Genomic DNA, 16743 nt, shown 5'->3' on the forward strand with positions numbered 1-16743 from the left:
CTGCCGGTTCTTGCTGATCAGCAGGATGTGGAGCAGCCGGGCTGTGGGGCGATAGGGAGGTGCGGTGCGGCCGGGCCGAGGGACGGATGCGCGGTGCAATCAGGCCGTGGGGCAGGGGCACGTGGAGAGGCTGGGCTGTGGGGCGATGGGGAGGTGCGGTGCAGCTGGGCCGAGGGACGGATGCGCGGTGCAATCAGGCCGTGGGGCAGGGGCACGTGGAGAGGCTGGGTTGTGGGGCGATGGGGAGGTGCGGTGCGGCCGGGCCGAGGGACGGATGCGCGGTGCAATCAGGCCGTGGGGCAGGGGCACGTGGAGAGGCTGGGCTGTGGGGCGATGGGGAGGTGCGGTGCAGCTGGGCCGACACAGGTGCACGGTTGTCACGTGACCGAATTTGAGGGAAGCAGCCAGATCATGGCTGCACCCATAGGTGGGGGTGCTGGCCCCAACAATGGTATAAAAGGGGGCCATGTGGGGTGTTGAATAGGAGCTCACTGTCTGCTGATCCTGTGTACGCTGTTCATGTGATTGTATAATGTCTGTGTGTGTAGGTAGGAATCTGTAATCTGTGTGGAAACTGAATATTTCCCTGCGTGTGGCTGAGCATTGGGCAGAGCTCGGCCTATGGACATGCTAATTAGCGGGGCCCCATGGGACAATGGCACTCGATGGGCCAAGGACACACCTAAAGCATGAGGGCGGACACCTGAGGGCTGCCAGCAGGGATTGGCCGCTGGCCAGGTGACCTGCTGCAGTCAAGAAGAGGCCAGGAAGGAGGGATAAAGAGGCCATGTGGTCGACTCCATCTTGTTCTCAGCTCAGCACTTCATCCCAGAGGCAGCAGTGCAGGGATCGAAGAGCCAGGAAGACCTGTGGGCCCATCCTGATCTAGGATGTGCAACAAGGACTTTTAAGACAGCAGCTGTAACATGTCTGCTAGGGTCTGTCTACACTACCCCCCAGTTCGAACTAGGGTGGTTAATGTAGTCATACGAACTTGCAAATGAAGCCCGGGATTTGAATTTCCCGGGCTTCATTTGCATGTTGCTGGGCGCCGCCATTTTTAAATGTCCGCTAGTGCGGACTCCGTGCCCGCGGCTACACGCGGCACGAACTAGGTAGTTCGGACTAGGCTTCCTATTCCGAACTATCTGTACACCTCGTTCCACATTTAAAAATGGCGGCACCCGACAACATGCAAATGAAGCCCGGGAAATTCAAATCCCGGGCTTCATTTGCAAGTTCATATGACTACATTGACCACCCTAGTTCGAACTAGCGGGGTAGTGTAGACAGACCCCTAGAGCCTGCATCAAAAACTGGGAGATTCGATGCATGTAATGTACTATCCTTTAACAAACTTACTCTCATGCCTTTCTTTATTGTAATAATAAACCTTTAGATGGTAGATTCTAAAGGATTGGCCCAGCGTGATTTGTGGGTAAGGTCCGGAGGGTAAATTGACCAGGGATCTGTGGCTGGTTTCTTGGAACCGGACAGAACTTGTTCGGGGTAGGTGGGATTGGGTGCTAGGACCCCCCACCCGTGTATAGGCCCGGGGCCATCTGGGGCACGGATATTGCTGGGGTGTCGAAGGGGTTTTGCTCGGGAGGCTTCAGGCAGGCTGCTGAAGTGCTCTGTGGGACTGGTGTGTGGCCTGTTTGGAGAGGTCACCAGTCTGGGGACTGTAAGGAGCCCCAAAGTTGAGCAATTCGCCCTGAGTGGACGCCCTCAGCTGTGCCCGGACACGGCCCGGTCCGTCACAGCGGTGCAGTCAGGCTGTGGGGCAGGGGCCTGTGGAGCGGCTGGGCTGTGGGGCGATGGGGAGGTGCGGCCGGGCCAAGACAGGTGTGCGGTGCAGTCAGGCCGTGGGGCAGGGGCGCGTGGAGTGGCCGGGCTGTGGGGCGAGGGGCGGGCTGAACACAGACAGCTGCCCGCCCAGCCTGGCTCGCGTCCCCGGGGTCTGGCGCGTCAGAGGAGCAGGGAGCAGGGGCCGAGGGGTGCCTGCATTCAGCCCGCCCCGGAGCCCAATCCAGGGCCTGGCCGGCTCCTCTGCAGTGAGTGATCCTGCAGCTGATGCTGCGCGTCTCTCAGCAGCCGCCGGTGGCACAAAGGCTGCGTGTGGAAAAGCCTTTGTCCGGCCGCGGGGGATTGCCTTTCACAGCCCCGCGCCGGGCCCAGACACACTGGGCTGCTTTCATCCGGCTGGCCGCTCCCACGGGAAAAGAGCAGCTCTCCAGCCGCTCGCAATCGGCACCTGCCCGGCGCGCTGGGGGCGGGGGCGGGGCGCACGGGCAGGGGACGGGGACAGTCAGTGCTGAAGCCGGGCACGAGGGACTCGGCGGGGACACCGGGGAGGCTGCTCACCGACTTTGGGCCAAGAAGCGGCGCTAAAATGGCAATAAACCCGCGTTCGGGCCCCTGCAGCCGCGAGCAGCCCCGGCTTCAGTCCTGTGGCGCCTGCCCTGGGCGCACGGAACCGCCACAGCGGGTCCTTCCAGCCCCGCCCCGCCCCCATGGCTACCCCCAGCGCAAAGCTCTGGGCGGGAGAAGCGTCCTAAGGCCTGGGACGAAATCCCACGTGAGCCGTTCGCTGGGTAAACGCCAGGTGTCTCGGGTCCGGTGCCTGCTGCGGCAGTGCCCTGTGGTGTGAGGCGGCATGCGGCACGGAGCGCCAGCGGGACGGGGACAGCGCCCACCTGCGGCATGGTGTGTGTGGGGGCCTGCTCCGGCCGGCTGGGCTCGGACCCCCGCTGCACCATGGGAGGGGGGGCTGCTCCAGCCGGCTGGGATCCCCCCGCTGCACCATGGGAGGGGGGGCTGCTCCGGCTGGCCAGGAATCCCCCCACTGCATCATGGGGGGGGGAAGGCTGCTCTGGCCGGCTGGCCAGGGATCCCCCCGCTGCACCACGGGGGGGGGGGCTGCTCCGGCTGGCCAGGAATCCCCCCACTGCATCATGGGGGGGGGAAGGCTGCTCTGGCCGGCTGGCCAGGGATCCCCCCGCTGCACCACGGGGGGGGGGCTGCTCCGGCTGGCCAGGGATCCCCCCGCTGCACCACGGGGGGGGGCTGCTCCGGCTGGCCAGGGATCCCCCCGCTGCACCACGGGGGGGGCTGCTCCGGCTGGCCAGGGATCCCCCCGCTGCATCATGGGGGGGGGGGAAGGCTGCTCTGGCCGGCTGGCCAGGGGTCCCCCCACTGCACCACGGGGGGGGGCTGCTCCGGCTGGCCAGGGATCCCCCCGCTGCACCACGGGGGGGGGCTGCTCCGGCTGGCCAGGGATTCCCCCGCTGCCCCACGGGAGCGTGTTTCTGGCCAGGCTGGACACTGGCTACCCTGGTAAGCATGCCGGCAATGCCATGCTCTCCGGATCACCCTTCACACCTCACTGCAGGGAGGTGCGGCGGCTTGGCCAGGGGCCCTGGCTCTGCGGAGGAGCCCTGGATCCAGATTCATTCCTCTGGGAAAGAAGGCTGGACGACGCGGAGCCCGACTCGGGGATCAGGCCAGGGCGGGTCCCGGAGCCAGGAGCCCAGGGAAGACCAGGCCCGCAAGGGACCGCGCTCCCCGCTGCTTAGGGCTCGCTCTGCGCTCCCCCCACGGGGAGAATGGAAAGCCCAGCCTCCCGGGTGCCCCAGGGGCTGCCGAGCGGGGAGACGCGGCCCTGGGCAGCTTGGGAGGCGCTGTGCCCACACTGACTGGCCCGGCTTGCCACGAAGCGCGACCCCCAGGCTTTGCTGGCCGGGCCCGGCTCTGCCCCCCAGGTCTGCGCGCCACATTCCCCGGGCCAGAGTGGTCCCCGGCCAGCCTTGTAAATTCCTTCCCGCGGAGACAGCGCCCGCACGGCTCCACCAAGCTCTCCACTTACAAGGTGCAGAATTTATTGGCCTGAAAGGAGATGAAAGGAAAGCCTGCCCCGCGCAGAGCACTTCACACGGGGCCTTTCCCGGCGCGCGGCGGGCGGGGCCTTGGAGAGCTGCAGAGGGGCCGCTGGGAGCCGCTCTGCCGGGGGAAGCTGCCAATGGCTTTTGCCTTCGTTTCTGTACATCTAAAGCCAGGCCCTGAGCCCAGCCCCGATCCCGTGGGCCCGGTGCCCTCCGGAGAGCTGGTCACGTCTCACGCTGAGCCTGCGTGTGTACAGCTCCATCTCCCGTCCCGCACAGCCTGGGTACCTCCTCGGCCCGCCCCTCGCTCTGCCCGCCAGGGCCCCCGGGTAGCCAGCAGCCTCAGCGCGACGGCTCTTGGGCCCGGGTTCCGCCGGGATCCTTCCAGCTCCAGAGGTAGAGCCGCCCCATCTGCTTTCAACATGTGGTGTCTGACATGAACTAATGTCTCCTATTAGCACTGAAAGGAACCGATCTGGGAAAATTCCTTTGCCAGCGGAGTTCAAACAGGCCACAAGGCGAAGTGGATTCGCAACTGCACTCAGGGTTGTTTTTGTGGTGAAGCCAAGCGCCTGTGAAACGGGTCAAGGGCCCAGACGACAAGAACGTCTCCCTCTGATTTACTAACTGGCAACAGGCAAGGGGAGAGAGCCCCCCGCACTTCAAAGGGCCGAGGAGGTAAATCAGAGCCCGCGTGTCTGTGTGCGAGTGTGAGCGTGTCGGGCGGACGGACAGTCGGACCGGGCAGGAGCCTCCGCGCACACCTACCGGCAAAGGGTTAAAGTTCTGGTCCACCAGGTGACTGTGCCCATGATCAAAGAGCGAGAGCCGCATCGCCACCTCGATGCCCTGGCTGGCCAGCAGGCCCAGCGTGTTCAGCCACCTGGGGAGGGGAAGAGGGTCAGTGGGCGGCCGAGGGGCAGAGGGCAGTGGGCGGCCGAGGGGCCGAGGGGCAGAGGGCAGCCGAGGGGCAGAGGGCGGCCGAGGGGCAGAGGGCGGCCGAGGGGCAGAGGGCAGTGGGCGGCCGAGGGGCCGAGGGGCAGAGGGCAGCCGAGGGGCAGAGGGCAGTGGGCGGCCGAGGGGCCGAGGGGCAGAGGGCGGCCGAGGGGCAGAGGGCGGCTGAGGGGCAGAGGGCGGCTGAGGGGCAGAGGGCGGCCGAGGGGCAGAGGGCGGCTGAGGGGCAGAGGGCGGCTGAGGGGCAGAGGGCGGCTGAGGGGCAGAGGGCGGCCGAGGGGCCGAGGGGCAGAGGGCGGCCGAGGGGCAGAGGGCAGTGGGCGGCCGAGGGGCCGAGGGGCAGAGGGCAGCCGAGGGGCAGAGGGCAGTGGGCGGCCGAGGGGCCGAGGGGCAGAGGGCGGCCGAGGGCCTCCCCGCCACAGCCCGCCCCACCCCGCCCGGTCAGCCGCGCTCCGCTCAACCACAGCCCGCCCTGCCCCGCCCCGCCCCGCCCCGCCCCCCGCCCCGCCCCGCCACAGCCCGCCCGGTCAGCCGCGCTCCGCTCAACCACAGCCCGCCCTGCCCCGCCCCGCCCCGCCCCGCCACAGCCCGCCCCGCCCCGGCCGGTCAGCCGCGCTCCGCTCAACCACAGCCCGCCCTGCCCCGCCCCGCCCCGCCCCGCCACAGCCCGCCCTGGCCCCGCCCAGCCCCCCCGCCCGAGCCGCGCCCCGCCCGGCCCCGCCCCGCCCTGCCCCGCCCCGCCACAGCCCGCCCCACCCCGCCCGGTCAGCCGCGCTCCGCTCAACCACAGCCCGCCCTGCCCCGCCCCGCCCCGCCCCGGTCAGCCGCGCTCCGCTCAACCACAGCCCGCCCTGCCCCGCCCCGCCCCGCCCCAGCCCCGCCCCGGCGGCCCCGCCCCGCCAGCCCGCCCCGCCCCGCCCCGCGCTCCGCTCAACCACAGCCCGCCCTGCCCCGCCCCGCCCCGAGCCCGCCCCGCCCGGCCAGCCGCCCCACCCAGCCAAAGTCTGCCCCGCCCTGCCCTGCCCCGCCCCGCCCCAGCCCCGCCCCGCCACAGTCCGCCCCACCCTGCCCCGCCCCGCCACAGCCTGCCCCTGCCCAGCACACACAGGCACCTCGCTGCACCTCACCCTACGCGCATCCTTTGTGCCTGGGCATGGCTCCACCAGCAGAGCCTGGGGACGCCTCCACGCACCCTGCACCCTCGTCCCTGCTGCACCCCGGCCGGCCTACACAGCCTGCCCTCAGCCCGGCCGGTCCTGGCAAAGCCTCCTCTCCCCGGGCCGCACACGCCATGCACACGCCCTGGCACGCGTTCGGAAAACCCTCGTCACACAGGCAGCTCGGCCAGCAGCACTGGGGCAAGACACCACACACTGCTGGGAAGCAGCGACGGCCCGGGCTCCCGGAGCCAGAGCCGTGGCGGGGAGAGGGCGTGAGCAGGTCTCTCTGGGTCTGTCCACACTACCCCCCTAGTTCGAACGAGGGTGGTTAATGTAGGCAACCGGAGTTGCAAATGAAGCCCGGGATTTGAATTTCCCGGGGGTTCATTTGCATGTTGCCGGGCGCCGCCATTTTAAAATCCCTGTTAGTGCAGACTCTGTGCCCGCGGCTCCACGCGGCTCCACGCGGCACGGACTAGGTAGTTCAGACTAGGCTTCCTATTCCGAACTACTGTTACTCCTCGTGCTTCATTTGCAGCTCCGGTTGCCTACATTACCACCCTAGTTCGAACGAGGGGGCTAGTGTAGACAGACCCTCTGTGGCCAGACAGGCCCGGGAACTGGATTGGTTCCATCAGTCCCACGCGTGGCTTTCTGGGGGTGGCAGGTGCCTGCTGGGCCCCCCTTTCCCATTTCCATGCAGGAGCGGGGCCAGAGGAGGGGCCAGGCGTCTCCGAGGGCTGCTCTGAGCCTGGCCCTGCTTGCCGGGCGCAGCCAGGCCCAGAGCCGACCAGCAGCGGGGAGCCCACGGAGCAAGGGTGCTCCCAGCTGCAGACCGCGGCCCAGGGCGTTCCCCTGCCCCCAGCCCGACTCACAGGAACCCAGCGGCGTAGGAATCGGAGAGGTTGTTCGTGCCTCCAGCCGAGGTGGCTCCGATGCCTTCCAGCCAGATCTTCTTCCCCGGCGCGTAGGTATTCACCACCTGTCCCGAGACAGAGCGCAGCCGTCAGCCCGTCCCTCCGCGCAGGCGTCCCGCCGCCGGGCACCGGACCAGCGCCAGGCCCAGCCAGCGGCCAGGCCACAGGTGCAAATGTGCCAGACACCAGAGAGCGGCTGATTTGGGGCAGGGCCAGCAGGCAGAGCAGCTGCACTTTCCAGCCCCGAGGGCTCTCAGGGACCCCTGCCCCCAGCTGCAGAGCGCTTTCCCCAGCTCCGCAGGCCTCTGCTAGATCTGTGCCCAGAGAGATCCCAGCCCACGGGCCTGGCAGCCTGCTGCAGCCAGATGCCGCCCCACCAGGCTGGGTCCCGCTCATGCTGTGCCCGGCCCTGCACAGCCCTGGGGAGACCTCAGCAGCGCTCCTCCGGCCTCGGGCTGTCCCCGTCGGGTGATGGGACAACCCCCCTGCCTGCCCGTCCGTCGCCGCCCGACGGGCAAGGCCCCACCCGTGGGCAGGAGGGCGAGAGCCACACGCCCGGCAACGCTCAAAGAGCCAGGTTCTCCCCGACCGAACCGTGGTGCAGATGGGGGAGGCCCCCCGGGCTTGCCGAGAGAGTTATGGGAGGGGGAGGCCTCCCTGGATGGAGCGTCGGGGGTGGGGGACGTCCTGGCTTTCCAGGGAAGGCTCGCTGGGCTCATGGGCCCGGCCAGAGAGACCCTGGCCAGAGCCCAAGGCAAGTGGAAGGGCTGGTACGGCCACCGAGAATGGGCCTGCGCCGGCCCCTCAAAGCCGTGCAGCAGGCTGCAGAGAGGCCAGGGCCCTGTGTGTGGGGCCCTGAGCCCAATGCCAGGGTGGCCCTCGGGCGCTAACCTCTCCCCTGAGCGCCCTCGCCCTGGCGCCAGCGAGCCAGGACAGGGCGGCAGCGGAGTTACTACCGAGGTGCCAGGAACGGGCACACAGGGCACGTCACAGCCCCGGCAGGCGCCGGATCCCACAGGGTGCCCGTTGGCAGGCGCGGGAGCGCAGGGGCCCACGCGTCAGTGCCCCAGAAAGGGAGCGTCCGGACCATGCGTGACCCAAAGGCGCAGCAGGACCAGGGAAGGAAGCCAGAGCGATGGCCCGGGGGGAGCGGCCTGGGGGCCTCAAGGGCGGAGCCGGAGCAGCCCCCCGGCCTGGGCCAGCGCGCCTGGGCGACGGGAGATGTGCTGGCGTTTCAGGCACTGACCTTCCTGCGCCCAGCCCGGCGCTGTGCAGAGGGGACGCGGGCCAGCGCCAGGCCCCAGAGCATTCGCGGAGGGTGTGACGGCGCGTTGGGGGTTCCCCGTCTCCTGCACCCCGAAATGGCACAAACAGACTGCACCAGCCAGTGGAATTGAGGGTGGTTTATTGCTCCTCCAGCACAGCGCAGCACAGATGTAATCTGGTCACAGGAACTGGGCTAGGATGCCTCAGGCCCCCTTGAGATGGGGGAGACTGGGCCCCTAAACTCCAGCCCCTTCTCCTAGGCTCTCCTCCATGCCCTCCGACAGCTAGCAACCAACTCACTAACTTCCAGCCCTGCCCCCCAGCCAAGGCAGCATTCCACCTTCCTTTGTTCCTCTCCATGGGGGGTGTCTGGCCACTGGTTTGCATAGTGACTCATCCTGTTTTGCTGGGTCGTGGTACCCACGGCAGCCAGTGGGGGTTCCCCCAGAGCCAGCAGCATAGAAACCAGCCAGGTACCCCCACTACGTCACAGTTCTCCCCCCTCCGAGAGCGAACTGAGCAGGGTCACTCCGCTCGTGACCTAGGGAAGTTCGGGTCCTCTGCGTGGGAACCCGCCCTGGGGACATGGGTGCTCCCCTTGACTCGGGCCGGCCGTGGCGAGGCCCCACATGAGCTGGCTTCCCTCTGTCCACTCGCCGCCCCGCTCCAGGGCGACTGGCACAGGCCTGTCCTCGGGGGTCACACCCACCCTTCCGCTGGCCTTGATCTCTGGCCAGGGTCTCTCGGGCCGGGGCCATGAGCCCAGCGAGCCTTCTCTGGACAGCCAGGGCGGCTTCCACCCCCGATGCTCCATCCAGGGAGGACTTCCCCTCCCATAACTCTCTCAGCAAGCCCAGAGGGTCTATCTGGGGTAGAGACCCCCAAGCCGCTTTCCTCCTGTCTTGGGCCTTCCCGCCCCTCTGGCAGGAGTCACAGGACCGGCAGTACCACTGCACGGCTGTAAAGATTCCCGGCCAATAGAAGTGCTGGAGCAGCTTCAGCCGGGTGCTCCGGATCCCCCGGTGGCCCCCAACGGGGGAATCGTGGGCCAAATACAGCAGCTTGAGGCGATACTTTCGGGGGACGACCAGCTGCCGCTCTACCCTCCATGCCCTCGCCTTCCTGGGGGGGAGCCACTCACGGAACAGGAGCCCACGCTCCCGCAGGAATCTCTCCTGGCCACCTCTCCCCCGGGGCTGAGCTGCATGGAGGCCAGCCTGGTCCCTCAGCCTCTGCAAGGAGGGGTCTGCCTGCACCTCAGCCTGGAATTCAGCTGCTGAGGCAGGGATCGGGACCTGTCCCCCACCTCTGCCTAGGTCCGGAGTCCCAGCCTGGCTGGACCCCGTGTCCACTGGGATGGGACCCTGAGGACGCTGCCAGGAGTCCTTCCCTGGACCCACGTTGTCAGCCCCCCGCTGCCTCTGGCTCCGGGTAGTGACTAGAGCCCGCTGGGATTCATGGGGCCATTCCTCTAGGTCATTCCCCATCAGCACCTCGGTGGGCAAGTGCGGGTGCACCCCCACTTCCTTGAGGCCCTCCTTAGCCCCCCATTTCAGATGCACCCTGGCTACAGGCACCTTAAACGGGGACCCGTCTATGCCCTTCAGGGTCAGCTGCGCGTGGGGTAGTATCCGCTCCGGGGCCACTATGTCGGATCGGGCCAGAGTCACCTCCGCCCCTGTGTCCCAGAAGCCCGTCACCTTCCTACCATCCACCTCCAGGGGTATGAGGCACTCGCTCCGCAGGGGCCGTCCTGCCCCCACCCGGTACACGGAGAAATCCGCCTCCTGAGAATCAGACCTCCCAGGGGAGGTGCACTGAGCATCCTTCCCCTCTCTCTGAGCTGAGGTTTGCCTGCCAGCCCCTGCCTCTGGGGCAGCCTGCCCTTCCCCCCGCCCCAGCCAGTTAACCCTGGAAAGTCCCCGGTCCTGGGACCTGGTGCACTGAGCCCTCTTGTGGCCTTTTTGCCCACAGCGATGGCAAGTTAGGCTTTGGGCTGTCTCTGTCCAGGCCCTGGCTGGTTCTCTGGGGCGCAGACGACCTGTTCCTTGGTCTCGCCCCGTAGTTGACTCCCTCCGTCGCTCAGCCGAGATCCGGTCTCTGCGCGGTTCCCTCTCTCTCCGGGACTCCCGTTCACACCCGGACCGGCTCTCCGTGAACTCATCCGCCAGTCTCCCGGCCTCCTGGGGGTTCTCTGGTCTCCGGTCCTTGAGCCACAGCCTCAGTTTGGGTGGGCACGCTTCATAGAACTGCTCCATCATGACCAGCTTGAGCAGCTCCTCTGCGGTCTGGGCTCCGACTCCAGACACCCACTTGCGGCAGTATTGCGCCAGGCGGGAGGCCAGGTCCACATAGGTCTCCCGTGGCCCTTACTGTACCCCCCGGAACTTCTTCCTGTACATCTCGGGGGTCAGCCCGAACTTGTGCAGCAGGGCCTCCTTGACTCGGTTGTAATCCCTGGCTGTAGGTCCTCCAGCTGGCTGAGCACTCCGGCCGCCTCCTGGTTCAGTGCGGGGATGAGCTCCTGCAGCCAGTCAGCTGGGGGGACCCGTTGCAGTCCACAGGCCCTCTCAAAGGCACTGAGGAACCCGTCTATGTCACCCATGTCCTTCAGTTGGGCCACCACGAGCCTCTCCAAGCGTCTGGCAGTCCTGGGACCCTGGGGCCCATCCGCACTTGGCGCAGCCGGTGCCCCGCCGGTTCTCCGCTCTGCCATGGCCAGCTCATGCTGCCGCTGCCTCTCTCGATCTTGGCGCTCCTTCTCTCGATCTTGGCGCTCCCTCTCTCGGTCCTGGCGCTCCTTCTCTCTGTCCTGTACTTCCAATTCCCTGATCCGCAGCTGGATCTCCAGGCGCCGCAGCTCCGCTGGGCTGGCCCCTGCCCTAGATGGGCTACGGCTTGCAGGCCTCCCGGGAGACGCTGTCTCATCTCTCCGTTGGGTTCCAGCGCTCCTCCCCCTCTCTGAGCCTGACACACTCTCAGGGGGGGTCTGGCTGCTTCCCCTGGGGACAAGATCCTGGCCCTGTGGCTGGTCATTATCTTCCAGCTGGGCAATCAGCTGGGCCTTGGTTGCTTTCTGCACAGGCAAGCCCCTCTCTCTGCACAGCCCCACCAGCTCTGCCTTCAAGAGTCGGGCGTAGGCCATCTGCCCGCTGGGCCCCTCGGTGCAGACTCACCAGTCTAGTGCTGCAGCGCCCCATGATTCCCAGGAACCGCTTCGCTCTGTCTCCAGCTCGCCTGGCTCCAGGGCTCTTGCTTCTACTGCACCTTGTCGCTTGCCGCTGGAAGCTCCATCCACGGGGTGCAGTGCATCCCACTTCTGACACCAGTGTGACGGCGCGTTGGGGGTTCCCCGTCTCCTGCACCCCGAAATGGCACAAACAGACTGCACCAGCCAGTGGAATTGAGGGTGGTTTATTGCTCCTCCAGCACAGCGCAGCACAGATGTAATCTGGTCACAGGAACTGGGCTAGGATGCCTCAGGCCCCCTTGAGATGGGGGAGACTGGGCCCCTAAACTCCAGCCCCTTCTCCTAGGCTCTCCTCCATGCCCTCCGACAGCCAGCAACCAACTCACTAACTTCCAGCCCTGCCCCCCAGCCAGGGCAGCATTCCACCTTCCTTTGTTCCTCTCCATGGGGGGTGTCTGGCCACTGGTTTGCATAGTGACTCATCCTGTTTTGCTGGGTCGTGGTACCCACGGCAGCCAGTGGGGGTTCCCCCAGAGCCAGCAGCATAGAAACCAGCCAGGTACCCCCACTACGTCACAGAGGGCGACCCCAGGAAGCGGCTCCGGGCGCCAGCAGAGAGGCAGCCCCTGACGGAAGGCCCAGCGGGGCTGGCTTTCTGCCTGCAATTAGCTAAGCCCAGCACCTTCCTGAGCAGAGAGGAAGCAATAAAACAGGGAGCGCCTGAGCCCAGCTGCACCAAGCAGCAGGCAGGATGCACACGCTCCCAGGGAGGCTGCAGCCCGGCTCTCAGCTGCGCTGGAATTCCCACGGGACCCCCACCCCCGGCCCAGCAGCCCCCCAGCTTCCCGAGACGGAGGCCGTGCGACCCCCAGGACTCTGCGCCCACTCCCCATGACGGCTCATGCTGCAGCGGAGCGGAGCGGGCAAGCTGCTGGGTGCCAGGGAGAGTAACCCTCAGCCACACTGCAGAGCATTAAGGAAGCAAGCGCTGTGGCCAGTCCCCGTGTGGTACCGGACACGCCAGCAACGGGGCACCCCCATATTCAGAGCAGGGGCCAAGGGGCTGAAGTGGCAGAAGCCCTGCGGCCCAGCCCCAGAGAACACGCAGCACACAGTCAACCTGTGGAACTCCTCGCTAGAGGATGTGGTGAAGACCAAGAATTTCACAGGGTTCAGAAAAGAACTAGATGAATCCATTGAGGTTAGGTCCATCAGCGGCCATGAGGCAAGCGAGGCAGGGCTGGTCAGAGGCTGGGAATGGGCGACAGGGGAGGGATCGCTGGACGAGTCCCTGTTCTGTTCCCTCCCTCTGGGGCACGTGGCACTGGCCCGTCGGCAGGCAGGACACTGGGTGAGACAGGCCTTGGTCGGGCCCCTCTGGCTGTTCTTAACACACGGCCCCCTAGCGACGTCATCTCAGCCGCCTGCCCCACACAGACGGAGGTGCCTGCCAACACTCGGCCCGGCCTCTCCCAGATTGGCCCTGCCAAACTCTCCGACGCACCGGCCGGGTGCCAGTGGAAGGGCACAAGGGCCAGCCCTCCAGGCCTGTGGCATCACCAAAAGGAAGTGGAGCTTCTGAAGAGAAAGCAGGTGTCACGTCACTGGATTTTAAGGGGAGCAGCCAGATCGCGGCTGCAGCCGGGGGGTTGCCCCAAAGTGTATCCCAAGGGGGCCACGGGAGGTGCCAAACGACGCTTCTGCGCTGCTGATTCTGTGTCTGCTGTTCGTGCACTGGCATGAGATCTGTGTGCGGAGCCGTGAACACGGACTCTGGGGCAGGCTGGACAGTTCCGTCTGCGGCTGAGCAAGGGGCAGGGAATGCTCAGCCGGTGGCTGTGCTAGTTAGCGAGGGGACAGGGGATCTCTAGGTGCCAGGACACACCTCGGGGAGGTGACTGACTGGGGACACAAGGGGCGGGCGATGCACCATGTGACCTATGGCCAGGAGGGTGCCAGGATGGATATAAAACGCCATGTGGCAGCCTCCATTTTGGTCTTCAGCTCAGCTCTTGATCCCCGATGCAGCCTCGCAGGGAACCACGAGCCGGGAAGAACCGTGGACCCGTCCTGACATAGGATGTAACCAGAGACTTTTCAGCCAGCAGCTGTAACATCTCTGCTAGAGCCTGCATGGAGAACTGGGAGAGTCGAGGCATGTCCTGTAGGATCCTTTAACAGCCTCACTCTCAGGCTTTTCTTTCCTTTAGTAATAAACCGTTCGATTGTAGATTCGAAAGGTTTGGCTCAGCGTGGTTTCTGGGCAAGATCCAGAGTGTCAACTGACCTGGGACCTGTGGCTGGTTTCTTGGGCCTGGCCGATCCCGTTTGGGGGAGGTGAGATCGGGTTCTAAAACCCCTCACCTGTGTTAGGGGCAGGGCTGATTGGGGCACGGGGAGAGCTGGGGTGTCCAAGGGGTTTTGCTCGTGAGGCTTCTGGCTGGCCAGGCAGGCAGCTGACGCGCTCGGTGGGACTGGTCTCCAGTCTGGGGCTGTAAGGAGCCCCGAGTTTGAGCAATTCACTCTGAGCAGATGCCCTCAGCTGTGCCCAGACCTGGCCTGGTCTGTCACACCCGGATCCTGAGACCAGGGCCAATGGAGAGAGGCCAACACTCCAGGTCGTGCTGACTGACAGGGCGGGCAGGCCAATGGGGGAGCCAGGGGGCCCGTCCTTCGTGTGAGCGAGGGCTGCTTGAGCCAGAGTAGGGCAGAGTTAAGGGGACAGCAGCCAGGGCCAGAGGAGCAGCCCACAAGGCAGGGCCAGGCCGGAGGCAGAGCAGCGCCATGAGCCACAGGAGGGAGAGCCGGGGCAGCGCGGACCAGCCGCAGCGACGGGGAGCCAGGGCTGAGCCAGAGCATGGAGTTGTGGGGATGGAGCCGGGGAGCAGACGCCAGCAGTGACCGGCAGCTGAGTGCAGAGAGCGCCTGGGGAGAAAGGGGCCCCGGGCAGAGGGTCCAGGCCAGGGAGACGTCGCCAGGCCCTGCAGGTTGGACTCGGAGGGGTCCTGACCATCAGGGGCTGATGCTGGAGCGGGGCACAGCCGGCCTGGCCTGCGGTCACATGGGAGAGCGGAAGGGGAGCCCCCGAGCGTCTGAGTCCACAGGGCAGCCTATAAGCCAGGCACCTTCCCCACCCTGGAGGGACCACCCCCCGACATGCAGGGGCCTGCTGAGCGCAGCACCCGCTCCCAGGGACTCGCCCATCGCCGTTCCGACAGCTCCACCCCAAGGGCACTCTCCGGGCAGCGCCCGGCACCCGAGCCCAGCCCCATGTGCCGTGTTCCCGCCTGCGTCCCTGGGCAGGGCTCCCCCCACGTGCCACACCTGGCCACTCCCACTTGTGAGCCACCTGGCTTGGCTCACGGCCCCTTTTACCTGCCCAGGGGCTTCCCAGGACAGCCAGGGGCCGGGCAGCTGAAAACGTGGCAGCCAAGAGCGAGTCCCGTGTCCCCCAGCCAGGCCCACTGCGGAACGTGCCCAAGCAGGGCCCGCCGCCCCTCGCCCCCGCCGCCCCTCGCACTCACGCACTTTCTGGATTTTCCTGATCTGGTCAGACAGCGTGTCTAGCAGGCGCGTTTTCAGGAAGTCCGTCACTTTGGCCACTCGGCCATCAATGTAGTAACTGGAACGAGAGTAAGAGGGCAAGAATCAGACGGGCACGAGAGCCAGGAGCAGGCAGTAACTGTGTCCCTCACCTCAGCCTCGGGGCTTCTGCGTGGCCACACCGGATCACTCGGGTGCTCAGGGATGGGGAGAGTCCCTAGCCTGGGATGGCACCTGCCCCCTCCCTCTCCCACGCACTGACCCCGGCCACGTCTGCAGCCGGGCTCCCGGTCAGGGATGGGACGTGCCGCAGGGCAGGGAGCGAGCGGCAGCAGAAATCCCGGGGCTGGCTCGCTGCCCTTTGGAACGCCGAGGGCAGGGCTACACTTGCCATTTCGAGGGCAAAAAGTCCCTTTTCTGGGCAAAACCAGCGGGAGAGTCGGCTCTTGCAAGGGACTTTTTGCAGGGAACCTCCCAAGTGTCCCAGCAAACAGACGCCCCACGAGAGGGCTCCGGGTAATACCACTGGCGCACGGTGCGAGGAACGGCCACACCGCGCATCCCACCGCGCCTCAGCGAGCACTCTGGCCAGCAGCTCTGCCCCCCGCAGAGCCCTGGGAACTTGCACACGCCTGTTCCCGCTTCTCAGCTGGCCAGGTGACAAGGCCTGCGCCGCGGAGCACACAGGCCTCGCGGGAGCAATGCTGAGCTACTGGAGCGGAGCAGCGTGTGGGGCGAGGAGGCCGGGCAGCACCCAGGCTGCCCCCGACCTGTCCTCAAGGGGAAGAGCCGCCAGCGCACACAGAGCCAATGCCCAGGGGCAGGCCAGATGGGCAGCGCTCTCTGCCCTCCCCCTCCGAGGAATCCAGGGCTGCCAGCCCACGCCCAGGGACAGCCTGGCAAGCTGTGTGCCCTGGGGCCTGAGAGCCTGCAGGAAGCAGTGGAGAGAGGCGGCCGGAAGGACTTTGTGCCAGTCCCCCATGAAGAGAGCCCGTGCCAAGCGACGCACACGGACAGCCCAGCCGCGCCCGGCAGACGGGAGGCCCCGGGTCAATTTCATGCCCTGCAATGGGAGTGCCCAACGGCAACGCCGCACAGGGACCAGCTGGGGCCCGGGGGTCGGCCTGTGCGGCGGCAGGGACCCCGACCCTGCACCCGTCTGCAGCAGGATGAGACGCCGCCAGCCAGTCGCAGAGGGAGGGGTTATTGCTGCTTCGGGGGTTCTATGTGGGCACCGAAGTGAGGGGCCAGGCAGCCTCAGGCCCCTTGGGGGGGTCCACAGGCCCCTGACCCCCCAGTACCCAGATCAGTCTCGTCTCTCCGTGTTTTCCCAGCCAAGAACTGCCCCTCCCCAAACCACCAAACTCCCATCCCCAGGCAGCCCCACCCCTTCCTTTGGACAGGTGAGACGCTCCGGCCGGCCATTAGCGACCAGTGAGTGGACAGCCTGTGACGGACCGGGCCGTGTCTGGGCACAGCTGAGGGCGTCCACTCAGGGTGAATTCTCAAATCCGGGGCTTCTTACAGCCCCCTTGACTGGTGACCTCTCCAAACAGGCCACAAACCAGTCCCACAGAGCGCTTCAGCTGCCTGCCTGAAGCCTCCCGAGCAAAACCCCTCCGACACCCCAGCAATATCCGTGCCCCAGATGGCCCCGGGCCTATACACGGGTGGGGGGTCCTAGCACCCAATCCCACCTACCCCGAACAAGTTCTGTCCGGTTCCAAGAAACCAGCCACAGATCCCTGGACAATTTACCCTCTGGACCTTACCCACAAATCACGCTGGGCCAATCCTTTAGAATCTATATCTAAAGGTTTATTATTACAAGA

The 16743-nt window shown here is 66.4% G+C and overlaps 1 protein-coding gene across 2 annotated transcripts in view; it reads right to left on the bottom strand.

Moving 5' to 3' along the window:
• The window catches only part of HPSE2 (heparanase 2 (inactive)), a 176206-nt gene that overhangs the window by 28613 nt on the left and 130850 nt on the right, over positions 1 to 16743 (bottom strand). For both annotated transcript variants that reach the window (XR_012905505.2, XM_075934461.2), the window contains exons 7-9: positions 14897 to 14990; positions 6871 to 6977; positions 4650 to 4764 (exon numbers count right to left, since the gene is read on the bottom strand). Coding sequence is in view for 1 of the 2 variants with exons in the window: in XM_075934461.2 (XP_075790576.1) it covers positions 4650 to 4764; positions 6871 to 6977; positions 14897 to 14990 (316 nt within the window). In the remaining variant the exon portion in view is untranslated. The remainder of the gene's footprint in view (positions 1 to 4649; positions 4765 to 6870; positions 6978 to 14896; positions 14991 to 16743) is intronic.

The sequence above is a fragment of the Pelodiscus sinensis genome, chromosome 8, assembly GCF_052426305.1.
Source record: "Pelodiscus sinensis isolate ZL-2025 chromosome 8, ASM5242630v1, whole genome shotgun sequence".
Taxonomy (NCBI): Eukaryota; Metazoa; Chordata; order Testudines; family Trionychidae; genus Pelodiscus; species Pelodiscus sinensis.